The 27,089-nt window shown below is 51.8% G+C and overlaps 2 protein-coding genes across 2 annotated transcripts in view; one reads left to right on the plus strand and one right to left on the minus strand.

The window, feature by feature from the left end:
* Window positions 1–5,637, plus strand: part of fbxo46 (F-box protein 46) — a 13,987-nt gene extending 8,350 nt beyond the window's left edge. The window contains exons 3-4 of the mRNA XM_072456003.1: window positions 1–294; window positions 379–5,637. The exon at window positions 1–294 is cut by the window's left edge and continues 14 nt beyond it. Coding sequence (XP_072312104.1) covers window positions 1–294; window positions 379–2,100 — 2,016 coding nt within the window. The 3' untranslated portion in view covers window positions 2,101–5,637. The remainder of the gene's footprint in view (window positions 295–378) is intronic.
* Window positions 5,638–6,799: 1,162 nt separating this feature from the next.
* slc5a2 (solute carrier family 5 member 2) lies at window positions 6,800–26,095 on the minus strand. Its single transcript, XM_072456015.1, has 15 exons — window positions 25,870–26,095; window positions 24,680–24,751; window positions 22,926–23,030; window positions 21,740–21,799; window positions 17,197–17,301; window positions 16,569–16,674; window positions 15,994–16,074; window positions 14,450–14,679; window positions 13,233–13,368; window positions 12,450–12,557; window positions 12,184–12,334; window positions 10,989–11,157; window positions 9,623–9,838; window positions 7,442–7,532; window positions 6,800–7,022 (listed from the first exon to the last, which is right to left on the minus strand). Exons 1-15 carry the CDS (start codon window positions 25,951–25,953, stop codon window positions 6,808–6,810), a joined length of 1,929 nt encoding a protein of 642 aa, XP_072312116.1. The 5' UTR covers window positions 25,954–26,095; the 3' UTR covers window positions 6,800–6,807.
* Between the last annotated feature and the right edge of the window lie 994 nt (window positions 26,096–27,089).

Raw genomic sequence — 27,089 nt, forward strand, 5'->3', positions numbered from 1 at the left:
GACGCTTCGGGCGACGATGGCTGCATGCTCCCAGAGGACGCCGTGTCGGAGCTGGACGCGGGCGACGTGGAGAACACGCCTCCGGAGCCGGACGTCCCCTCGGCGCCGTCTCCCGCTCCCTCGCCCGCCGCGCCCTCGCCCGCCCCCTCGTCCGGCGGGGCGCAGGTGGAGGACGGCCGAGTGCTGCTGGACACGTGGTACGTCATCAAACCCGGAAACACCAAGGAGAAGATCGCCTTCTTCGTGGCTCATCAGATCAGCGGGGCGGGGCTGGCCAGACCCAGCGCCATGAAGGTCAGATGCTGAGAGACTTTAGCACATGTTTGAAGTGTAAAGGTCAGTGTCATGTCTGTGGCTGACTCTTGGTTTCGCCCTCAGGTGAAGGGGAACTGGGCGACCGACTGCAGCAAAGCCAAACGCCGGCGCCGCTGCTCCTCCTACGACCCGCCCACCCGCTCCTCGCTGCCTTCGACGCCATCGGCCGAGCGGAGCCACGAGGACTCTACGGGTCTGGGCGGGGCCAGCGACGCCGGGTCGGGACTGCAAGAGGCGGACCTCCTTTCCGTCGCCGAGATGGTCGCGCTGGTCGAGCAGCGCACGGCGTTGGCCCTGCAAGGCATCGTGGGCCTGCACGGCTCTCTCCACGACCAATCGCAAGCCTCCGACCACCAGCTCCTCCGCGAGACCATTTCAGACCCAACACCTTTAGTTTTTGTACCGAATCGGCCTTCGAAAGACCTGCCCGACTCCTCGTCCCCGATCCAGACCGACCAGGAGCTGGACGAGCAGCAGGAGTCGTGCAGAGTCGCCGAAGCCATCGCGCATTTCGAGTCGCAACATTTAGAAAACGGCTTGCATTTAGGGCACGGGATCGATCCTCAAAAAGACAAAGATGACTCAACGAGAGGTGCGAGTTCGGGCCTGGTCACGCCGCCTCCGCCGCCCACGCACAGCCACGGCGAGGTCAGGATCGCGTTCCGGGTGTCCAACATCGATTCACGCTCGCCGTTAGAGCCGGCGGGCCGGTCGCGCTGCATGTTCATGACCTGCGGTGGAGGAACGGGCCAGTCCAACACTCGCTCCAAAGAAAAGATCACTTGCGACCTGTACCAGCTGGTGAGCCCGTCGTCACGCGACCCGGGCAGCCTGCTCTTAGCCGCGACCGCCGCCGCCGCGCCCAAGCAAGACGGCGACTCCAGCGCGGACTCGAACTCTACGAACGGCTCGGACTCGAAGCAGGAACACGGCGGCGCGGAGAAGAAAATCAGGGAACGAGTGACGGGTTTTCACGTGGAGGTTGTGGTGACCGGCGCCGTGGACCAGTGCGTCTTCTTCGGCAAAGACAGCACCGAGAACGTCCAGGAGGAGACGGTGTGTTTCGCCTCGGCGCCCGATCAGTGCGACGACCCGCCTCCCGGGCAGCTCTTTTTCCTCCAGCGCAGCCCGGACGAGGAACTCAAAAGTGCGAACGCTTCTTCCAACGCGTCGGGGAAAGCGGCCGACTGTGCAAACAACAACAACAACGGCGGCGGCGGCGACTCGGCGGTGAACTCTGACCACGCCAGGCCAGAGTCGCCCATTGACGGGGAGGACTGCTCGGACTCGTCGCTGTGCCGGCTCTACCGCCACGTCTCGCACGACTTCTTGGAGATCCGCTTCCAGATCCAACGCCTGCTCGAGCCTCGCCAGTACATGCTCCTGCTGCCCGACCACATCACGGTGAACATCCTGGCCTACCTGCCCACGCACTCACTCGCCGCCCTCAAGTGCACCTGCCACTACTTCAAGGCGCTCATCGAGACCTACGGCGTGCGGGCGGTGGACTCGCGCTGGAACCAGGACCCGCTGTACCGCGACGACCCGTGCAAGCAGTGCAAGCGGCAGTACGCGCGCGGGGACGTGTCGCTCTGCCGCTGGCACCCCAAACCTTACCACCACGACTTGCCTTACGGGAGATCGTACTGGATGTGCTGCCGCAGGACGGACAAGGACACGCCGGGCTGCAGGGTGGGGCTGCACGACAACAACTGGGTGCAGCACTCGGGCGAGGGCCAGGCCGTGCGGGCGCGCCGGGACGAGCGGCGGGACGAGGCCAGGTAGAGGCGGCAGAAATGTACCCCAATAAAGCTATAACTCTACTCGGCCTCTGCTGGAAATGTGGTGGAAACGTCTGAGAGCGCGCGACGGCCCGGTTTGGCACGGTTTAGATCGGGTTTACATACGGTTTACACTGGGTTTACACTCATTAAAGGCTAAATTATTATCCCAGACTCACTGCACCTAATGTTTGGTTCTACAAATGTTATTATAAGACGAGGATCAGAACTGAACCAGGTTTAAACCAGGACTAAAGTAGGACCAAGCTTAGACTAAACCAAGACTTGAGTAGAACTAGACTAAGACTAAACCAGGACTTGCAAACGGTCCAAACCCGGACTAAACTAGTGCTAAAATGAGGCACTGTCCAGGTTTCTATTGGATCTGAACCAGAACTAAACTAGATCTAAACCAGGACTCGAGTAGAACTAGAGAAGGACTAAACCAGGACTCCAGTAGAACTAGAGAAGGACTAAACCAGGACTCGAGTAGAACTAGAGAAGGACTAAACCAGGACTCCAGTAGAACTAGAGAAGGACTAAACCAGGACTCCAGTAGAACTAGAGAAGGACTAAACCAGGACTCCAGTAGAACTAGAGAAGGACTAAACCAGGACTCGAGCAGAACTAGAGAAGGACTAAACCAGGACTCCAGTAGAACTAGACTTTCTACATCATCAGTCGTACGTCGGTGACTCGAGTTCGACATTAACCCTTTAAACGAGACCTGGAAAGTCGTGCCAAACCGGGCCGTCGCGCGGTTGCCGACGGCGACCCGGAGTACGCGACGCTCCCGGACGTTTCACGGGTAGAAACGTCTCGCTGCGGCGCTCACGTTAGTGGGAATGTTTCTCCGCCGCCAGATTGTACCGAGCAGACGTTGAAACCGTTTTTCCATTTTTGGCGGCGTCCGGTTTGACTTCCATTTACTTTTGAATGTCCCGCTCGCTCGTCGCACCCCTTAAATGCTGCTGTTCTCATGTTTGATGGTGAAATAGCCATGTTGTGGTGGTTAGATAACACTTTACGGACTTTTTGCGGATGCGAGAATGTGGGAGAATGTTCTTTTTGATCCAGAGAGTCGAAGTCTGCACCAAAATGAAGAGGTTTGAGTGGATTTTCCGGGTTCTAGTGTCATAACTTCTGGAAGATTTCAAATAAGACGAACGGATAATATCTCTGACGCAAACCTTTAAATGTCCCAGTTTCATCCTTCTTGCTGTTGAAACGAGGGTTGCAAAAGGGCGGGAAATTTCAGAAAAATCTAAATGTATTGGCTCTAAAACCTCGTTATCGTCCGCGCTCTTCATCACATCCGACTCTTTAAAATCTCGTTAACGTCGTGATTGTGACGCTATATTTCCATAAATGCACTTTGACGCTTCCGTACGTCGCTCCTTTTTAAGAAACCGCCGTCTGAAGTGTTTATTCCCGGTTTATTCTGATGAATTCCCGATAATTCCCACGGAAACTTTGAAATGTCCTGTTCTTTTGCAACCGAATCGAAAACTACCGTCAAATCAACGGGAAAAGTGCTCCCAATCCGCCAAGTGTGTTGTTTTGAATGTTTTACGAAAAGTATGGATTTGACTTGGTTTTATTTATTTTATTTTGGTAATGGAACAAATAAATCTATCGGTGTGAAACCAGCTCAAGACGTTATTACGCCTTTTAACGTTAGCGTTTCGTCTTTAGTGACTCGCTTCATGAAATAAACTGTGATAAATCCGGCTCCATGCTAGTCGCCGTTAGCATGCTAGTCGCCGTTAGCATGCTAGTCGCCGTTAGCAGTGATAAAACTTCTCTGGCCTCCTGAAAATTGTGAAAATTAATAATTAGAGTCTCTGGATGAGTTTAAAATGAACTAATCATGTTTTTTAAAACATTTTTAAGACGATAAAATGTTCTAAGCTCTGCAGGACGCGCTAATGTGTGCAAACGAAACACTCCAGGTTTAAAAAGCTCAAACAAGTTTATGTAGTGGAATATATGACCTTAAATAGAGCTTAAGGTAGAAATGTATCAATGTGGATAAGATCAACTGTAGTTTTGCAAAAGAGAATATAAATCTATCAAAACTAGAGCTGGGAATCATATTTAATGATATGATTTAGCAATAGTTGATTTATTCCACATGAGATTCCGGGATTGTTCCACTATTTGAAGCTCGAGCTGTAGAAACAAATATGAAACGCATCCATTTTAATCATGAAAACTGTGAATGTGTCAAATGTGTCGTCACTAAATCGTTTACGAACGTGTCGGGGTTTGATATTTTAACACACTTTAATTAAAATGAGCTCAAAAACACAAACGTGCAGCGTATTAAAGTGACGTTTCTGTTGCGGTTTGTTTACGCTGAGCTGCAAAGTTGAATCGAATCGTGACTCGGCGATTATAAAAAATAACCGTTTATGTTGATCATTGTAATCGTTAGCGACATTAGCGACTCTAAAACTCAAAAAGACCTTTTTAAAACAAATCAATATTTCCCTCAATAACACACTTTATTCATGAATATGCTCTAGAAGCTTCAGTCACATTCACATCTTCATTTGGTTAATAATGTGTGAATTAAAAAGTCTAAATGTTCCACAGATAGAATTGTTTGACGTGGAACACTAAAATAATGGTCCGTTTTAGCATCATTTTGCTCTTTTGTGTTGGATTTAAAGTCACATTCTGGCACATTCCCGCTCCGCTCAAACCTCACTGTATATTTATTGATGAATGTGTTTTACCGCGGATCGGCCGCCACACCCTCGCCGACCCGCCCCGCAGACGCACTTTACCGCCAAAGCGTGACCCCGCCCCCTGGCCGCGCCCTCATTCTGGTGCAGACGCCTTATCCGCGCGTCACTTTCAACCGTTCAACTCCTTTTAGACTTTTTACTTTGTGGTTTCTCTTTGAGGTGTTGTGTCCGCCATTGTGTGAATTTTCGCGGTTCGGTCGCGCCGCATCTCGACGTCTCTTTTTCGCTCGACGTTTCCGGACCTTTGCCCCGCCCCCTTCCGCCGCCGCCGCCGCCTACGAAGAACTCCACGAGAATGCTGTCGTTTTCTTCCCGCCCGACGCCTTCGGGAAGCATCCTTTTATTCGCCAAAGCTGTCGCCGCGGTCACGATGTCGTCGAACATTCGCACGTTTTTTTTCTCCGACACCAGCTTCCAGCCTTAAGCCCCGCCCCTACCTCTTTCCCGCCAGGACATCGAGAACAGAAGTTGCACAGAGTTTGGGAGCGCGACGTCGGGCGATTCCGCCGGCGTTTCGGAGGAAGTTCAGTGCCTGGTTGGTGATGACTACTTTAAACTTATTTCATTTGTCCAAAAAGCGCTCTCCTCTGGGTTTGTTTGTTTGTTTGTTTGTTTGTTTGTTTGTTTTTTGCTTCCGGCCTCGTCCCGGCAGAAAGACGACGGACGAAAAAGAACGTGAACGACGCGTTTTTAAAGAGTTTTAAATCTGGGGAGAAAGCGCTGGGTGAGACGTGTACAATGCTCCATGGGAAAATCTGCTTGAATAAATATAAAAAGTGATGATTAAATGTTGTTTGTGTGTTTTATTTTGTGAACACTGGACAAAAGACTGACCGTAGAGGGACCAGAACCGGTCCAAAGGAGGACGCAGGGGAAGTTTTATGCCTGAAACCTCTCCTGATGTTTACTTGCATGAAAACTCCATAAGAAAATAAATGTATTACACGTTTTATGAAAAGTTTACAGATTTACATGTTTTGCTTCATTTGTCGACACATTAGACAAACATTTAGATATTTAAGATTTTTTATTTTGTTTTTAAGTAAACTCGAGCGGACTGAAAATGGGTGTATAATTTCAAATTTGGCCTCTTTTATTGGACTTAAAAGTGTAATAAATCAGACTCGGACATGACAGATCCTTGTGTTGTCAGACTCTTGTGGTGCAGGAGCCTGATCTTTATGTCTCTGAGGAACATGTCCCAGAGAAATCTATAGAGGAAGTTGTCCTGCTTTAGTCCTGGTTTCAAAGACTTGAAGCAGAGACATAGAGAGAAGAGTTTATTGAGTTGAAGGATCTGTGAAACACTCAGGTCTCACTCCGAACAGAAGAGGGCGCTCTTGTACGGTCTCTTTCTGGTTTAGTCCTGGACACTTAAGACCATTTTAAGTCATATTTTTCTAAGTTCAGTCCTGGTTTAATCTTAGTTTAGTCCTGCTTTAGTCCAGGTTCATAGACTTGAGGCAGAGACATAGAGAGAAGAGTTTATTGAGTTGAAGGATCTGTGAAACACTCCCGACACTGCTTTAGTCCTGGTTTTGTCCTGGACACTGCGTTAAATCCAGTTTAAGTCATATTTTTCCTTGTTCAAACCTAGTTTAGTCCCAGTTTAGTCTGGCATTTGTCCCTGATTTACCTGATTAATCCAACCCACCTGGTTTAGTCCTGGCTCAACCCTGGGTCAGTGCTAGTTTTGGCTTGATTTAGACCTGGTTTTGTCCAGTTTTAGATTAGATAGTTTTCTCCTAGTTTATTCTTGATTAGTTCCTCATTTAAACTTGGTTCAAACCTGTTTTTCTTCCTGGTTTAGTTCTACTTGAGTCTTGGTTTAGTCCCTGGTTTAACCCTCGTCTTCGACCTGATTTACATCCTGTTTGGTCCAGGTTTAGTTCTGGTTTAATATCGGATTAGTCCCAGATTTATGCTTTAAGGCCTTGTTCTTCTGGTTCAGACCCGGTTCAGGCGAAGAACCCCCACAGAAACACAGCGGCCGTCATCATGATCAAAGCGTTCACATCCACAATGATTTTAAACAGTGGCTTTTCACTGATGTCGGGCAGCGGAGGCGGCTCATTGGTCGAGGGGTCCAGTGGGCGGGTCTTAGAGCTGCCACCGCCGCAAAACCGACCAATCACAGCGCAAACACCGGCCTCCTCTTCCTCCTCTTCAACAACTGATGGAAACGGAAAGAAAAGTGACATTAAACACGACTACGTCGTCAAACGGGCAGTAACAGGTGAGTCTGGGGGTCAAACGGGCAGTGGCAGGTGAGTGGGGGTCGAACGGGCAGTGACAGGTGAGTCTGGGGGTCAAACGGGCAGTGACAGGTGAGTTTGGGGGTCAATTGGGCAGTGACAGGTGAGTCTGGGGGTCAATTGGGCAGTGACAGGTGAGTCTGGGGGTCAATTGGGCAGTGACAGGTGAGTCTGGGGGTCAAACGGGCAGTGGCAGGTGAGTGGGGGTCAAACGGGCAGTGGCAGGTGAGTGGGGGTCGAACGGGCAGTGACAGGTGAGTCTGGGGGTCAAACGGGCAGTGACAGGTGAGTTTGGGGGTCAAACGGGCAGTGACAGGCGAGTCTGGGACCGTCTCACCTGGTTCACTGTTCTCGTTGTGTTCCGGGGTTTGGTCCAGGTCGATCCTGGGCTCTTTGGAGTGACGCAGACTGAACACGAGGCGATGCAGCTGACGCAAAACACACAAAGTCAATATTTGAAAGACGAATCATTCTAAATATGCAAATGCAGGAATAATGAGAATAAAACAAACGACGCCCAGTTTAATGAGCAAAACGACTCCAGGAAAACTAAGTTCTGTGACTGTAAAAACACTACAAATGAATTGGTGGTCCCGCCTGAAGTGCCCGTGTCCCGCCCCGCCTGAAGTGCCCGTGTCCCGCCCCGCCTGAAGTGCCCGTGTCCCGCCCCGCCTGAAGTGCCCGTGTCCCGCCTGAAGTGCCCATGTCCTACCCCGCCTGAAGTGCCCGTGTCCCGCCTGAAGTGCCCATGTCCTGCCCTGCCTGAATTACCCGTGTCCCACCTGAAGTGCCCGTGTCCCGCCCCGCCTGAAGTGCCCGTGTCCCGCCTGAAGTGCCCATGTCCTGCCCCGCCTGAAGTGCCCGTGTCCTGCCCCGCCTGAAGTGCCCGTGTCCCGCCTGAAGTGCCCATGTCCCGCCCCGCCTGAAGTGCTCGTGTCCCGCCCCGCCTGACGTCCCCGTGTCCCGCCTGAAGTGCCCGTGCCCCGCCCCGTCTGAAGTTCTTGTGTCCCGCCCCGCCTGAAGTGCCCGTGTCCCGCCCCGCCTGAAGTGCCTGTGTCCTGCCCCGCCTGAAGTGCCCGTGTCCTGCCCCGCCTGAAGTGCCCGTGTCCCGCCTGAAGTGCCCGTGTCCCGCCCCGCCTGAAGTGCCCGTGTCCCGCCTGAAGTGCCCGTGTCCCGCCCCGCCTGAAGTGCCCGTGTCCCACCTGAAGTGCCCGTGTCCCGCCCCGCCTGAAGTGCCCGTGTCCCGCCTGAAGTGCCCATGTCCTGCCCCGCCTGAAGTGCCCGTGTCCCGCCTGAAGTGCCCGTGTCCTGCCCCGCCTGAAGTGCCTGTGTCCCGCCTGAAGTGCCCATGTCCCGCCCCGCCTGAAGTGCTCGTGTCCCGCCCCGCCTGACGTCCCCGTGTCCCGCCTGAAGTGCCCGTGCCCCGCCCCGTCTGAAGTTCTTGTGTCCCGCCCCGCCTGAAGTGCCCGTGTCCCGCCCCGCCTGAAGTGCCTGTGTCCTGCCCCGCCTGAAGTGCCCGTGTCCTGCCCCGCCTGAAGTGCCCGTGTCCCGCCTGAAGTGCCCGTGTCCCGCCCCGCCTGAAGTGCCTGTGTCCCGCCTGAAGTGCCCGTGTCCCGCCCCGCCTGAAGTGCCCGTGTCCCGCCCCGCCTGAAGTGCCCGTGTCCCGCCTGAAGTGCCCGTGTCCCGCCCCGCCTGAAGTGCCCGTGTCCCGCCTGAAGTGCCCGTGTCCCGCCTGAAGTGCCCGTGTCCTGCCCCGCCTGAAGTGCCTGTGTCCCGCCTGAAGTGCCCATGTCCCGCCCCGCCTGAAGTGCTCGTGTCCCGCCCCGCCTGACGTCCCCGTGTCCCGCCTGAAGTGCCCGTGCCCCGCCCCGTCTGAAGTTCTTGTGTCCCGCCCCGCCTGAAGTGCCCGTGTCCCGCCCCGCCTGAAGTGCCTGTGTCCTGCCCCGCCTGAAGTGCCCGTGTCCTGCCCCGCCTGAAGTGCCCGTGTCCCGCCTGAAGTGCCCGTGTCCCGCCCCGCCTGAAGTGCCCGTGTCCCGCCTGAAGTGCCCGTGTCCCGCCTGAAGTGCCCGTGTCCTGCCCCGCCTGAAGTGCCCGTGTCCTGCCCCGCCTGAAGTGCCCGTGTCCCGCCTGAAGTGCCCGTGTCCCGCCCCGCCTGAAGTGCCCGTGTCCCGCCTGAAGTGCCCGTGTCCCGCCTGAAGTGCCCGTGTCCCGCCCCGCCTGAAGTGCCCGTGTCCCGCCCCGCCTGAAGTGCCCGTGTCCCGCCTGAAGTGCCCGTGTCCCGCCCCGCCTGAAGTGCCCGTGTCCCGCCCCGCCTGAAGTGCCCGTGTCCCGCCCCGCCTGAAGTGCCCGTGTCCCGCCTGAAGTGCCCGTGTCCCGCCCCGCCTGAAGTGCCCGTGTCCCGCCCCGCCTGAAGTCCCCGTGTCCCGCCTGAAGTCCCCGTGTCCCGCGCCCTCGTCTCCCGTTCGGTTCTCTGGTTCTGTGTTTTGTTGCGGTCAGTTGAAAGTGGGCGTGGCCTCACGTGTGCGTCCGGGATGGGCGGCGAGCAGAAGCTGACCATCAGAACCAGAGCGCCGCTGCAGAAGAACAGCACGATCCCAAAGTGAAGGTAGTGAACGCCACAGATGATCCCGGGACAGTGGGACGGGAAGACGCACGAGCCCGTCCCAAACCAGAACTCTGGGATCATCCGGGACAGGCCCATCAGGAGGCCCCCCATCAGACCCCAGAACGCCCCCTGCAGGACACAAACAGAAGCACAGTGTCTCCTCTGACGACTCTTCTGAACATTTTGACTTTATATGTTTTATTTTGTTACTGTGATCATAGTTTATTCTTTTTTAACATTTTTTACATAATAACGCCACTGTCTTTATTATAAAAAATCTTTTAGTGTGCGTTTAGTCCAGGAATAACAAACTGAAGCTAAATTCTAGTGATCTGTGTCCTGTTCTGTGTCTTTTTTTCTCATTTTGTGTCCAAGATTAATTTCCTTCAGGATTTAATTATGTAATTTTGAATTTTAAATGACTTATTATGAAAATACAACTTTTTTTTGTCATGATTCATTGTTGCAGCTCCAGAACAAAGACTCAAACACAGAAACAGTGGCATTATTAAACCAAAATGTCAAAAAACGATCTCAGATTTTCATCAATAATACTTTAAACCCGAGATTTAACACTTAAATTAAAATTTTAAAAATCAATTAATCGTAGAAATGGACAATACATCGAAATGTAAATAATATTGTTCATGTTGGGTTGAAGTTATGCAAAATATGAATATCAAGAATTAATTTATAGTTAAAATAAATGCTACAAAAACAGCTAATCAAAAATGAAAATGATGTTATGAACTTTCAAAATAAAGGTATAAGGTGGTCTTTTTGCATCGTCTGATCGTTAAAGCCATAAACACGTCATAAATAACATGTGCTTCGTGTTCTTTTCAGGAAAATTCTTTGTCTTTAGCTTCATCTCAGTCAAATATGTTAAACTCTGATATTCATCCGCTTTTATTTGGTTAAAAATGTCATCATAAAGTCACTGGACAAAAGAAGTGATCGTTTGACTGTCGAACACTAAAATAATCGTTACAATGTGCCGTCTGCGCTTCCGCCAATTTATTTATATTCTTCAGATTTTTTCACAGATTTGCCATTTATTTTTTTCAAATTTTGAACCATTATCCGGCAATTTTCCTCACATTTTCCTTCAAATTCCATACATTTTCAAACAATTCTCCGCTTCGTCTTTCCTGTCAGTTTTCTTGGGCCGTTGTTTTGAGTCGTTTAGTCGATTAATCGGTCGGTGTTGTCCTGGTCCACCAAACCGTGTATTAGCCATGTCTACCACACTTTCCCCGCCGTGACGTGAGCTCTGCACCTTCTCGTTGACCCTCCTGATGAAGACGGCGAGCAGGAAGACGGCGGCGATGGGCGGAGCCAGGTAACTGCAGACCGACTGGATGTAGTCGAAGAGTTGACCGCTCTGAGACGCCTGGACCACCGGGATCCAGCAGATACTGACGCCCACGATGCACAGCACCCACACTCTGAAGGGGAGGAGAGGGAGGGGGAGGAGAGGGGAGGAGAGAGAGGGAGGAAGAGAGGGAGGGGGAGGGAAGAGAGAGAGGAGAGGGGGGAGAGAGAGAGACAGAGGGGGGAGAGAGACAGAGGGGTGGAGAGAGAGGGGGGGAGAGAGGGGGAGGAGAGAGGGAGGAGAGGGGGAGGAGAGAGAGGAGAGAGAGTGAGAGAGGGGAGAGAGAGAGACAGAGGGGGGAGAGAGACAGAGGGGTGGAGAGAGAGGGGGGGAGAGAGGGGAGAGAGGGGGAGGAGAGAGGGAGGAGAGGGGGAGGAGAGAGAGGAGAGAGAGTGAGAGAGGGGAGGAGAGAGAGGGAGGAAGAGAGGGAGGGGGAGGGAAGAGAGAGAGGAGAGGGGGGAGAGAGAGAGACAGAGGGGGGAGAGAGAGAGGACAGAGAGAGGAAGGAAGAGAGAGAGGAGAGAGAGAGGGGAGAGAGAGGGAAGAGAGGGAGGAGAGAGGGAGGAGAGAGGGAGGAGAGAGAGAGGGAGGAGAGAGAGAGGGGAGAGAGAGAGACAGAGGGGTGGAGAGAGAGGGGGGGAGAGAGGGGAGAGAGGGGGAGGAGAGAGGGAGGACAGGGGGAGGAGAGAGAGAGGGGAGAGAGAGAGGGGAGAGAGAGAGACAGAGGTGTGGAGAGAGACAGAGGGGTGGAGAGAGAGGGGAGACAGAGAGGGGAGAGAGGGAGGAGAGGGGGAGGAGAGAGAGTGCAGCTTCAGGATTAAAGGACACATGTTCTTTGGTTTTTGAATTTGTGTCCTTTAATATTGATCTTGTTCCTTTGATTTTCTCGTGTTTTAGAACTTTAAATAATGTTTGCACTCAAAACCACACATGACTTTCGCTCAGTCAGGCGTTTTGCGTAAGCGCTCCATCGACTGGCAGCGGAGGGAATTACCGCGGGGAAATAAACAGAAGCTAGCCTGCCCCGACAGGCTGAAAGGTGATTTGACTCTAAATGATTCCGTTGGCGTCTCTTTGGTCTTGGCGAGGTTCTTCTGACCTGCCCACGATGAGCAGCTCCTTCTCGGTCGCTCTGGGTCTGAGTCTGGTCCAGATGTCCAGAGTGAACAAAGTGCTGCTGCTGTTGAAGATGGAGGCCAACGAGGACATGAGGGCGGCTAGCATCACGGCTAACAGCAGCCCGCGCAGCCCTGAGGCACAGAAGAGCACAGGTTTACACAGAGGGAGCTACGCTAACGGCAGCTACGCTAACGGCAGCCACGCTAACGGCAGCTCGTCTGAGTCTTTCACACTGGTGTCTCTCACCGTTGGGCAGGATGGACACCACCAGTTTGGGGTAAGCGATGTTACTGCAGCCGACCTCGGTGCCACAGATCTGCTGACAGAGCTCTGGAACCACACAGCCCACCTCGTCTGAGCAAACACACAAACAAACAAACAAACAAACACACAAACAAACAAACACATCAGAATTGTGCCTGACAAGACTCTTCGATGCATTATTCAGTCACTTATGAGGGAGTTATAGGTTCAAAGACAGTCAGCTGGACTCTTAGAACCGCCCTCTGCCTCAGACCCCTTCTGGACGAATGAGGAATCACACCGACATGAAACATAAAGATAAGAATGTGTTAAATGTTCGAGAAAATCATATTCAAGTCCGACTAAACCGATTCAAAACTTCAAAAAGAGCTGTTAAACTGGGCGTGGCCTGGGAGACAAAAGGGGTGTGTAAGGGGCGGGGCTTGTGGGGCTGAAGGGCGTGAAAGGGGCGGAGCCTGAGTGAGGGGCGTGGTCTGGAGGTATGAGGTACACACAGTGCGATTGGGCGCACAAACTCCGCCCCCACAGCAGGTGTGTAACAGCTGCGATGACACGAGTGGCCACCGGGGGCAGCGCAGACTCAGTTTATGACCTGTTTATGACCAGGAAAGTTTGTTCTAAAATGGTCCAAACATTATGAACATGGAGGCGATGGAAGAATGAACCACAAAGACAGAGAAGTCGATATGACTCTCATACTTCCAATGGTGGAAAGTAACAAAGTACAAAAGTAAAAGTAAAAGTAAAAGTACTGTAGTTCCAGACCTGGGTAAAGAACGCGGCTGATCATCCCGGGAAACACCATCAGGAACATGGGCAGAACCTTCAGGTATCCACAGAGAATACAGCCGGCCTTAACGTCTGAGAGACTGCGAGCGGCTAAACATCTCTGCACGATCACCTGAAACACAGAAGGCTTTAACGTCTGAGCGGCTAAACATCTCTGCACGATCACCTGAAACACAGAAGGCTTTAACGTCTGAGAGGCTAAACATCTCTGCACGATCACCTGAAACACAGAAGGCTTTAACGTCTGAGAGGCTAAACATCTCTGCACGATCACCTGAAACACAGAAGGCTTTAACGTCTGAGAGGCTAAACATCTCTGCACGATCACCTGAAACACAGAAGGCTTTAACGTCTGAGAGGCTAAACATCTCTGCACGATCACCTGAAACACAGAAGGCTTTAACGTCTGAGAGGCTAAACATCTCTGCACGATCACCTGAAACACAGAAGGCTTTAACGTCTGAGAGGCTAAACATCTCTGCACGATCACCTGAAACACAGAAGGCTTTAACGTCTGAGCGGCTAAACATCTCTGCACGATCACCTGAAACACAGAAGGCTTTAACGTCTGAGCGGCTAAACATCTCTGCACGATCACCTGAAACACAGAAGGCTTTAACGTCTGAGCGGCTAAACATCTCTGCATGATCACCTGAAACACAGAAGACTTTAACGTCTGTTTAAGATTTAGATTTTTGCCCAATGATGATCAAAGTGGCCCAAAAATCCCAGTTTAGTCCTGGTTTAGTCCTGGTTTAGTCCTGGTTTAGTCCTGGTTTAGCCCTGGTTTAGTCCTGGTTTAATCCTGGTTTAGTCCTGGTTTAGCCCTGGTTTAGTCCTGGTTTAATCCTGGTTTAGCCCTGGTTTAGCCCTGGTTTAGTCCTGGTTTAGCCCTGGTTTAGTCCTGGTTTAATCCTGGTTTAGTCCTGGTTTAGCCCTGGTTTAGTCTTGGTTTAGTCCTGGTTTAGTCCTGGTTTAGCCCTGGTTTAGTCCTGGTTTAGTCCTGGTTTAGTCCAGTCCTGGTTTAGTCCTGGTTTAGTCCAGTCCTGGTTTAGCCCTGGTTTAGTCCTGGTTTAGTCCTGGTTTAGTCCTGGTTTAGCCCTGGTTTAGTCCTGGTTTAGTCCTGGTTTAGTCCAGTCCTGGTTTAGCCCTGGTTTAGCCCTGGTTTAGTCCCAGTTTAGCCCGGTTCAGACCTGGTCCGTGCACCAGTACCATCCTCCCACGATGGCGATCCCCAGCAGGACTCCGGGCCAGGGCAGGTCTGCGGTGGAAGCGTCTCTCAGGAGGCTGAAGGCGTCAGTGCGCGGCGTGTAACACCAGGGGGCGATGGAGTAACGAGCCGGGTCCAGAGACGAGCGGTTCAGGGGCAGAGAAGAAGAGTATCTGTGCAGCAGGGCGTCATACCCTCCAACTGCAGAGAAGGCTGAGCACAGAGAGAAGAGTCTGCTCAACAACAACAACAACATCACAACATCACAACAACAACATCACAACTACACAACAACAAAACAACATCACAACAACACAACATCACAACAACATAACATCACAACAACACAACAACACAACAACATAACATCACAACAACACAACAACATAACATCACAACAACACAACAACAACACAGAAACAACAACAACAACGCAACAATACGACAACACAACATCACAACAACAACAACGAGACAACATCACAACAACACAACAACAACAACAACACAACAACACAACATCACAACAACACAACAACAACATAACATCATAACAACAACAACACAACAACACAACATCACAACAACACAACATAACAACAACACAACAACATCACAACACAACAACACGACAACACGACAACACAACAACACAACATCACGACAACACAACAACACAACAACGCAACAACACTGCACGAGAACTGAACATGTTCCTGGAGGAACGAGGAGATCGTGCCAGAAAAGGCTCCAGATGAACACGTTTAGAACCTTTTCTACCCTTTAAAGGTAGATTATTGTCCCTCCTTTAAAGGGTAGACCGGAGGTCTGAGGGACCGGAGGTCTGAGGGACCAGAGGTCTGAGGGACCAGAGGTCTGAGGGACCAGAGGTCTGAGGGACCAGAGGTCTGAGGGACCAGAGGTCCGGCACCTGCTGGACTTCATGGAGATGTTATTGCCTGGAATGTTCCACAGTGTGGCATTAAAGTGGCATTAAAGTGGCATTAAAGTGGCATTAAAGTGGGATTAAAGTGGCATTAAAGTGGCATTAAAGTGGGATTAAAGTGGCATTAAAGTGGCATCAAAGTGGCATTAAAGTGGGATTAAAGTGGCATTAAAGTGGCATTAAAGTGGCATTAAAGTGGGATTAAAGTGGCATTAAAGTGGCATCAAAGTGGCATTAAAGTGGGATTAAAGTGGCATTAAAGTGGCATTAAAGTGGCATTAAAGTGGGATTAAAGTGGCATTAAAGTGGGACTAAGGCCTCAAAGCTTCAGGTCACAAGTTGTTCAAAGTTTCTTCTTCGTCAGCTGAAGAATCAGCTTTAAAATTAATAATTACCAAAAAACAACTGTCAGGTTAATGATGTTTTTGAGCTGTGACTTCAAACTAGTCTGGGATAGAATTAATGTTGTTTAAATATTTCATTATATTATATATAATATATATATATATATATATATATATATATATATATATATATATATATATATATATATATATATATATATATATATATAAACTCACAGTATCCGGTGAGGACACAGGCTCCAGCGATGATCACAATGGTCTGCACTGTGTCTGTGTACATCAGAGCTGCCAGTCCTCCTGTGGACAAGTGTCAAGCAGAAAGACAAGTCAAACTGGACCTGGACCTGAGCCAGTACCTGAGTCCGGACCTGAGTCCGGACCTGAGTCTGGACCTGAGCCAGTACCTGAGTCCGGACCTGAGTCCGGACCTGAGTCTGGACCTGAGCCAGTACCTGAGTCCGGACCTGAGTCTGGACCTGAGTCTGGACCTGGTCTGGACCTGAGCCAGTACCTGAGTCCGGACCTGAGTCTGGACCTGAGTCTGGACCTGAGTCTGGACCTGAGTCTGGACCTGAGTCTGGACCTGGTCTGGACCTGAGCCAGTACCTGAGTCCGGACCTGAGTCCGGACCTGAGTCTGGACCTGGTCTGGACCTGAGTCTGGACCTGAGTCTGGACCTGAGTCCGGACCTGAGTCTGGACCTGGTCTGGACCTGAGTCTGGACCTGAGTCTGGACCTGAGTCTGGACCTGAGTCTGGACCTGAGTCTGGACCTGGTTCTGGTGGTTTTACCTGTGACAGTGTAAAGGGCAGTGATGAGGAGCAGAGCGATGACAGAGATGTAGATGTTCCAGCCCAAAGCCTGTTGAATGAAGACGGCCCCGGAGAACATGTCCACCTTAAAACACACACATGTCCACCTTAAAACACACACATGTCCACCTTAAAACACACACATGTCCACCTTAAAACACACACATGTCCACCTTAAAACACACACATGTCCACCTTAAAACACACACATGTCCACCTTAAAACACACACATGTCCACCTTAAAACACACACACACACACACACACACACACACACATGTCCACCTTAAAACACACACATGTCCACCTTAAAACACACACATGTCCACCTTAAAACACACACACACACACACACATGTCCACCTTAAAACACACACACACACACACACACACACACACACACATGTCCACCTTAAAACACACACACACACACACATGTCCACCTTAAAACACACACATGTCCACCTTAAAACACACACACACACACACACACATGTCCACCTTAAAACACACACACACACACCCACACACACACACACACATGTCCACCTTAAAAGAGCCAGGGTTTCTCAGGAGAGTTGTTTCCATGGCGACACATAGAACTCACTGATATCTTGGTGAAGATGTAGAGGAAAAGTGAGATGATTGACAGGTACAGACTGATCCTGGAGCCTCCAAAACGCTTCTTCAGATACTCGGGCATCGTGATCACCTGCACGGGAAAAACATCGTGATGTCTCACCCCACAGCCCTGTCTCACCCCTCAGCCCTGTCTCACCCCTCAGCCCTGTCTCGCCCCTCAGCCCTGTCTCATCCCTCAGCCCTGTCTCACCCCTCAGCCCTGTCTCACCCGTCAGCCCTGTCTCACCCCTCAGCCCTGTCTCATCCCTCAGCCCTGTCTCATCCCTCAGCCCTGTCTCACCCCACAGCCCTGTCTCACCCCTCAGCCCTGTCTCACCCGTCAGCCCTGTCTCACCCCTCATTCCTGTCTCATCCCTCAGCCCTGTCTCACCCCTCAGCCCTGTCTCACCCGTCAGCCCTGTCTCACCCCTCAGCCCTGTCTCATCCCTCAGCCCTGTCTCATCCCTCAGCCCTGTCTCACCCCACAGCCCTGTCTCACCCCTCAGCCCTGTCTCACCCGTCAGCCCTGTCTCACCCCTCATTCCTGTCTCATCCCTCAGCCCTGTCTCATCCCTCAGCCCTGTCTCACCCCTCAGCCCTGTCTCACCCCTCAGCCCTGTCTCATCCCACAGCCCTGTCTCACCCCACAGCTCTGTCTCATCCTTCAGCCCTGTCTCATCCCTCAGCCCTGTCTCATCCTTCAGCCCTGTCTCATCCTTCAGCCCTGTCTCATCCCTCAGCCCTGTCTCATCCTTCAGCCCTGTCTCACCCCTCAGCCCTGTCTCACCCCTCAGCCCTGTCTCACCCGTCAGCCCTGTCTCATCCCTCAGCCCTGTCTCATCCCTCAGCCCTGTCTCACCCCTCAGCCCTGTCTCATCCTTCAGCCCTGTCTCACCCCTCAGCCCTGTCTCACCCCACAGCCCTGTCTCATCCCACAGCCCTGTCTCATCCTTCAGCCCTGTCTCATCCCACAGCCCTGTCTCACCCCTCAGCCCTGTCTCATCCTTCAGCCCTGTCTCATCCTTCAGCCCTGTCTCATCCCTCAGCCCTGTCTCACCCCTCAGCCCTGTCTCATCCTTCAGCCCTGTCTCACCCCTCAGCCCTGTCTCACCCCTCAGCCCTGTCTCACCCCTCAGCCCTGTCTCACCCCACAGCCCTGTCTCATCCTTCAGCCCTGTCTCACCCCTCAGCCCTGTCTCACCCCTCAGCCCTGGCTCATCCCACAGCCCTGTCTCACCCCTCAGCCCTGTCTCATCCCTCAGCCCTGTCTCATCCTTCAGCCCTGTCTCATCCTTCAGCCCTGTCTCACCCCTCAGCCCTGTCTCACCCCTCAGCCCTGTCTCATCCCTCAGCCCTGGCTCATCCCACAGCCCTGTCTCACCCCTCAGCCCTGTCTCACCCCACAGCCCTGTCTCATCCCTCAGCCCTGTCTCATCCTTCAGCCCTGTCTCACCCCTCAGCCCTGTCTCACCCCACAGCCCTGTCTCATCCTTCAGCCCTGTCTCATCCTTCAGCCCTGTCTCACCCCTCAGCCCTGTCTCATCCTTCAGCCCTGTCTCACCCCTCAGCCCTGTCTCACCCCTCAGCCCTGTCTCATCCTTCAGCCCTGTCTCATCCTTCAGCCCTGTCTCATCCTTCAGCCCTGTCTCACCCCTCAGCCCTGTCTCATCCTTCAGCCCTGTCTCATCCTTCAGCCCTGTCCCACCCCTCAGCCCTGTCTCATCCCTCAGCCCTGTCTCATCCTTCAGCCCTGTCTCATCCTTCAGCCCTGTCTCATCCCTCAGCCCTGTCTCATCCCCCTGTCTCATCCTTCAGCCCTGTCTCACCCCTCAGCCCTGTCTCATCCTTCAGCCCTGTCTCATCCTTCAGCCCTGTCTCATCCCTCAGCCCTGTCTCATCCCTTCAGCCCTGTCTTACCCCTCAGCCCTGTCTCATCCTTCAGCCCTGTCTCATCCTTCAGCCCTGTCTCACCCCTCAGCCCTGTCTCATCCTTCAGCCCTGTCTCATCCCTCAGCCCTGTCTCATCCCCCTGTCTCATCCTTCAGCCCTGTCTCACCCCTCAGCCCTGTCTCATCCTTCAGCCCTGTCTCATCCTTCAGCCCTGTCTCATCCCTCAGCCCTGTCTCATCCCACAGCCCTGTCTCACCCCTCAGCCCTGTCTCACCCCACAGCCCTGTCTCACCCCTCAGCCCTGTCTCACCCCACAGCCCTGTCTCATCCTTCAGCCCTGTCTCATCCTTCAGCCCTGTCTCACCCCTCAGCCCTGTCTCATCCTTCAGCCCTGTCTCATCCTTCAGCCCTGTCTCACCCCACAGCCCTGTCTCATCCTTCAGCCCTGTCTCATCCTTCAGCCCTGTCTCACCCGTCAGCCCTGTCTCATCCCTCAGCCCTGTCTCATCCCTCAGCCCTGTCTCACCCCTCAGCCCTGTCTCATCCTTCAGCCCTGTCTCACCCCTCAGCCCTGTCTCACCCCACAGCCCTGTCTCATCCCACAGCCCTGTCTCATCCTTCAGCCCTGTCTCATCCCACAGCCCTGTCTCACCCCTCAGCCCTGTCTCATCCTTCAGCCCTGTCTCATCCTTCAGCCCTGTCTCATCCCTCAGCCCTGTCTCACCCCTCAGCCCTGTCTCATCCTTCAGCCCTGTCTCACCCCTCAGCCCTGTCTCACCCCTCAGCCCTGTCTCACCCCTCAGCCCTGTCTCACCCCACAGCCCTGTCTCATCCTTCAGCCCTGTCTCACCCCTCAGCCCTGTCTCACCCCTCAGCCCTGGCTCATCCCACAGCCCTGTCTCACCCCTCAGCCCTGTCTCATCCCTCAGCCCTGTCTCATCCTTCAGCCCTGTCTCATCCTTCAGCCCTGTCTCACCCCTCAGCCCTGTCTCACCCCTCAGCCCTGTCTCATCCCTCAGCCCTGGCTCATCCCACAGCCCTGTCTCACCCCTCAGCCCTGTCTCACCCCACAGCCCTGTCTCATCCCTCAGCCCTGTCTCATCCTTCAGCCCTGTCTCACCCCTCAGCCCTGTCTCACCCCTCAGCCCTGTCTCATCCTTCAGCCCTGTCTCATCCTTCAGCCCTGTCTCACCCCTCAGCCCTGTCTCACCCCTCAGCCCTGTCTCATCCTTCAGCCCTGTCTCATCCTTCAGCCCTGTCTCATCCTTCAGCCCTGTCTCACCCCTCAGCCCTGTCTCATCCTTCAGCCCTGTCTCATCCTTCAGCCCTGTCCCACCCCTCAGCCCTGTCTCATCCCTCAGCCCTGTCTCATCCTTCAGCCCTGTCTCATCCTTCAGCCCTGTCTCATCCCTCAGCCCTGTCTCATCCCCCTGTCTCATCCTTCAGCCCTGTCTCACCCCTCAGCCCTGTCTCATCCTTCAGCCCTGTCTCATCCTTCAGCCCTGTCTCATCCCTCAGCCCTGTCTCATCCCTTCAGCCCTGTCTTACCCCTCAGCCCTGTCTCATCCTTCAGCCCTGTCTCATCCTTCAGCCCTGTCTCACCCCTCAGCCCTGTCTCATCCTTCAGCCCTGTCTCATCCCTCAGCCCTGTCTCATCCCCCTGTCTCATCCTTCAGCCCTGTCTCACCCCTCAGCCCTGTCTCATCCTTCAGCCCTGTCTCATCCTTCAGCCCTGTCTCATCCCTCAGCCCTGTCTCATCCCACAGCCCTGTCTCACCCCTCAGCCCTGTCTCACCCCACAGCCCTGTCTCACCCCTCAGCCCTGTCTCACCCCACAGCCCTGTCTCATCCTTCAGCCCTGTCTCATCCTTCAGCCCTGTCTCACCCCTCAGCCCTGTCTCATCCTTCAGCCCTGTCTCATCCTTCAGCCCTGTCTCACCCCTCAGCCCTGTCTCATCCTTCAGCCCTGTCTCATCCTTCAGCCCTGTCTCACCCCTCAGCCCTGTCTCATCCCTCAGCCCTGTCTCATCCTTCAGCCCTGTCTCATCCTTCAGCCCTGTCTCATCCCACAGCCCTGTCTCATCCCTCAGCCCTGTCTCATCCCACAGCCCTGTCTCATCCTTCAGCCCTGTCTCATCCCACAGCCCTGTCTCATCCCACAGCCCTGTCTCATCCCTCAGCCCTGTCTCATCCCACAGCCCTGTCTCACCCCTCAGCCCTGTCTCATCCTTCAGCCCTGTCTCATCCCACAGCCCTGTCTCATCCTTCAGCCCTGTCTCATCCTTCAGCCCTGTCTCATCCCACAGCCCTGTCTCATCCTTCAGCCCTGTCTCATCCCACAGCCCTGTCTCATCCCACAGCCCTGTCTCATCCCTCAGCCCTGTCTCATCCCACAGCCCTGTCTCACCCCTCAGCCTTGTCTCAGATGATGTTGGACCATTGTGAAAAGCCTCAATATTTGTATAATTAAGTTGTTTATTTGAAATGTACAGCCCTTATAATAGAACACACATCAACTTTTACACTTTTCAGCAGGACTATATTATATAATATATATTTATTATTATATATTTTACAAACTTCAGCATCATTTCAGAATGTAAAAAAGACCATAAGGTCATTAGATTGTAAGATCTCACCCCTGCAGTGAGATAAACCGGCACGAAGACCCATCCAAGGAGAAGAACTATGAACAAGGCCTGGAGGAAACACAGAGGAGAACCATGAGGAGAACTATGAGGAGAACCATGAGGAAACACAGAGGAGAACCATGAGGAGAACCATGAGGAGAACTATGAGGAGAACCATGAGGAAACACAGAGGAGAACCATGAGGAGAACCATGAGGAGAACTATGAGGAAAACCATGAGGAAACACAGAGAAGAACCATGAGGAGAACCATGAGGAGAACCATGAGGAGAACCATGAGGAGAACCATGAGGAGAACCATGAGGAGGACCATGAGGAGAACCATGAGGAGAACCATGAGGAGAACTGCTGAAGAAACAGAGAAAAACCAGAAAGGAACCATAGAGAAAACAGAGAAAGAAAGAAAGAGATAAACTAGAGAGATCATTAAAAATGATGCAGAGGAACCACAGAGGAACCACAGAGGAACCACAGAGGAACCACTAAGGAACCACGGAGGAACCACTGAGGAACCACTGAGGAACCACAGAGGAACCACTGAGGAACCACAGAGGAACCACAGAGGAACCACAGAGGAACCACTGAGGAACCAACGAGGAACCACAGAGGAACCACAGAGGAACCACTGAGGAACCACAGAGGAACCACATAGGAACCACTGAGGAACCACAGAGGAACCACAGAGGAACCACATAGGAACCACAGAGGAACCACTGAGGAACCACTGAGGAACCACAGAGGAACCACAGAGGAACCACAGAGGAACCACTGAGGAACCACAGAGGAACCACATAGGAACCACTGAGGAACCACAGAGGAACCACAGAGGAACCACATAGGAACCACAGAGGAACCACTGAGGAACCACTGAGGAACCACAGAGGAACCACAGAGGAACCACAGAGGAACCACAGAGGAACCACTAAGGAACCACGGAGGAACCACTGAGGAACCACTGAGGAACCACAGAGGAACTACTGAGGAACCACAGAGGAACCACAGAGGAACCACAGAGGAACCACTGAGGAACCAACGAGGAACCACAGAGGAACCACAGAGGAACCACTGAGGAACCACAGAGGAACCACATAGGAACCACTGAGGAACCACAGAGGAACCACAGAGGAACTACAGAGGAACCACAGAGGAACCAGTAGGTTAAATGATCCATCTCACGTTCCACTCGAAGCCGCCCACAGCGATGCCACTGGCCGCTCCTGTTCCCGCCAAACCCACAAAGTGACCGCTGCCGATGTTACTGGCGAACAGCGACGCCCCCACCTGGAAGAAAGGGGCGTTACACTGAGGTGAAAACAGCGCATGAAACACTGATCACGCACTCTGCCCCGGACACGCCCTCTGCCCGGACACGCCCTCTGCTCCGGACACGCCCTCTGCTCCGGACACGCCCTCTGCCCGGACACGCCCTCTGCTCCGGACACGCCCTCTGCTCCGGACACGCCCTCTGCCCCGGACACGCCCTCTGCCCCGGACACGCCCTCTGCTCCGGACACGCCCTCTGCTCCGGACACACGCTCTGCTTCGGACACGCCCCCTCTGCTCCGGACACGCCCTCACACCCTCTGCTCCGGACACGACCTCTGCTCCGGACACGCCCTCTGCACCGGACACACCCTCTGCTCCGGACACACCGTCTGCTTCAGACACGCCCTCTGCTCCGGACACGCCCTCACACCCTCTGCTCCGGACACAACCTCTGCTCCGGACACGCCCTCTGCACCGGACACACCCTCTGCTCCGGACACACCCTCTGCTCCGGACACACCCTCTGGTTCAGACACGCCCTCTGCTCCGGACACGCCCTCACACCCTCTGCTCCGGACACGACCTGTGCTCCGGACACGCCCTCTGCACCGGACACACCCTCTGCTCCGGACACACCCTCTGCACCGGACACACCCTCTGCTCCGGACACACCCTCTGCTCCGGACATGCCCTCTGCACCGGACACGCCCTCTGCACCGGACACGCCCTCTGCTCCGGACACACCCTCTGCTCCGGACATGCCCTCTGCACCAGACACGCCCTCCTCACCGGACACGTCCTCTGCTCCGGACACACCCTCTGCTCCGGACACACCCTCTGCTTCAGACACGCCCTCTGCTCCGGACACGCCCTCACACCCTCTGCTCCGGACACGACCTGTGCTCCGGACACGCCCTCTGCACCGGACACACCCTCTGCTCCGGACACACCCTCTGCTCCGGACACGCCCTCTGCACTGGACACGCCCTCTGCACTGGACACGCCCTCTGCACCGGACACTCCCTCTGCTCCGGACACACCCTCTGCTCCGGACACGCCCTCAAAGCTTTCAAGCGCACGGACTTTGTGCCTGATCCTTAAATATAACACCCGGACAAATGAGGCTCCTTAAAACATTCTTACATTAGGCTAACGTTTATTAGCATATCCACTAGCAATAGCCAGCTGCTAACGACCCGAAACAAACAGCTCCGCCTCAGTCTGGAGTGACCTCTGTAAGTCCACTGGCCCCTCCTGACCACAGTCACACACTTCTGGAAAAACGGGGTCTTTGTGGGCGTGACAGAAGAGAAAGAATCCTTAGTTATCAGACTCTGTTTGTTGGCAGACCCACAGTGAACATTCTGTCCTCTAGAGGGCAGCAGCACCAGAGTGTGATGTCACCATGATTACCATTATCTGTGGGCCTTTTTGTGACTTTACACTTCTGCACGGACTCAAAGCAGTTTTCAAATCAAGAAATGTGACATGTGGATAAATAAAGAGGAGATTAAGATCATAAAACAGACAAACTTAAATTAAAAACAAACTTTACATAATGAAAAGACAAATAACATAAAGTCTGTGTAGCACATGCAAAGTGGCAAGAGTTCTAGTATTCTCAGAAGTATTTGTGTTTCAAAACGTCCAACTCGAACACTCACGGGCCACCAGGTCATGCTCCGCCCAGCCAGGAAGTACCCGCCCACTGTGCTCCGATTGGTCCGAAACATCGACTGTGGAAAGACAAAAACAGTTTTATTTATTTAGATTGTGGATTACGTTTGTGCCACGCCTTCGCCGCGATCATGCGCAAACACGTCATTTCAACAGTCGATGTCAGTAAACGTCACAGGGTTTATAACAGGTTTATAACAGGTTTATAACACTTTAGACATTAGAAGGTGGAAAGTGAGTCAAATGTCCAGATTTAGCAGATTTAAGGCTCAATAAACTCTTTAAAAGTCACTGGGACCAGACGAGGCTCAGGTTTAATCTGTTTTTAAGATGTTTTATACTTTACAGCTTCATTTAAAGACAAAGATGAACTCTAAAGTCACATTTCAGGCTCGTTGCCGTTCATTACCGCAGTTTCTTCCTCTGTTGCCATGACGCCTTTGAGACATTTAGTCATGTGACGCAGGAGTGGACAATAGTCAAAGGTAAAACTACATTTCACCTGCTTCACGTGCGTCACTAGGTCTTATTTATTGTAAACTCTTCTGGTTTAGGATCCATCGTCGTCTTGTCGTCGTGGAGACGTTCTCGCTCTAGAACGTTCCACAGAGAGAATGTTCCGGAAGTCTGAGCAGCAGCAAATCATAACCTGTGTTTTTGTTTTGCTCAAATTAACTTTGGTATTTTGTGGTTGTTGCTGCGACTGTGCGAGTCGTAAATCAATCAATAAATACACAAATAATTAAATACACAAATAAATAAATAAATACTCAAATAAATACATAAATTAACACAAATAAAAAATACACAGATATGTACATGAATAAATAAACACAAATAAATAAATAAATACACAAATGTATAAATACATTTATAAATAAACACAAATAAATAAATACACTAATAAATATACACAAATAAATAAATAAATACACAAATAAATACACAAATAGATAAATACAAAAATAAATGAACACAAATAAATAAATACACTAATAAATAAATACACTAATAAATAAATACACTAATAAATAAACAATAATAAATAAATAAATACACAAATAAATAAACACAAATAAATGAACATAAAGAAATAAATACACACATTAATACATAAATAAATGAACACAAAATTAAATAAATATAAATATATAATTGAATAAAAGCACAAACTCACCCAGAGGCCAACGCAGACCACGAGGAGGAAATATCCCACGATCACACTGATGTCTGCAACGTTGTTTATGGCCACAGTCTCCATCTCGCTGCACTACCTCTGTAACTGTGGTACTTTTACTGTGGTACTTTTACTGCGGTTCTGACTGAAGGACGCAGGATGAAGCCGTGAGCCAGGATAAGTGCAGTCGTGTTGTCGCGCCGCAGGTTTTCTGGACAGTTACAGCAACAGACTTTGACCGCTTCTTCAGACCATTAGGCAAAAATAATTATTAACACTTTTCACTATTAATAAGTTAAAGCAAATACTGTCGTTTCAACGCACTTGGACATCCTAAACATCCGCGTTAAAGTAAATGGAGTCAGTGAAGCTCCAGATTAAACCTGCATCAAACTGGACATAGAACGTTCTCTTCAGAGTGTAAAAGTCATAACAGGATTCACTTTTCCCATAAAAACTGAATTTTTAATTGACGTGAATGCAATAATCTTCCGTAAGAATGGGCTGAAGTATGGCTATAACTTAATCCATGGAATCCTGAGACACTCCAGGTTCAAACGGTCACTTTGATTTTCAACACAAATAAATCTGGCGAAATTTGAATTTTTGCACATTTTTAGTGAGTTCTAGTTCACTCAAATACTTTATACTGCATCTGTGAATAGTTATTATGTCTGAATTTCAACACATCAAACAAATGACGTGATGAAAATGTGTAATACTTTATTTGTACGTTTATGTGAGTAAAACACAGGTGCATCGCGTAACATTTCTGGTGTTCCACAGTATATATGCATTAAACCTACTTGTTTCCATGGAGACAAGCAGGTGATGGCAAGATTACTTTGAAAATATATTTGGTTACACACAATACTGAATATCTGTATTAAAGGCGGAATGGACGATTTTTCGGCGATTTGAGAACGCAGGTGGAAGTGCACATGCCACTCCCCCGTGCGGACTGATACAACACACACGTGCGTTTGTTTATTAGCGCAACGGAGCGCATCGCATCTCTCGTCTCCCGTAGATTTCTGTCCACTTCTGCGTCAGCTCGAACTATCTTTCTCGTCTTCATTTTGCCCCGTACACTGAGGGAACTATATTATGATAGATCCATGCGCTTAGGCACGCGGAAACGTGGGGACGAGCCACACGCGGCTGCAGGTGAGCGGTAGGTGCGTTTTATGATTGATACGTGGCAGGACTAATGATTTATC

Source organism: Eucyclogobius newberryi, unplaced genomic scaffold (genome assembly GCF_026437365.1).
Source record: "Eucyclogobius newberryi isolate DKJ021-1_F unplaced genomic scaffold, fEucNew1.0.hap1 SCAF_10, whole genome shotgun sequence".
Taxonomy (NCBI): Eukaryota; Metazoa; Chordata; class Actinopteri; order Gobiiformes; family Gobiidae; genus Eucyclogobius; species Eucyclogobius newberryi.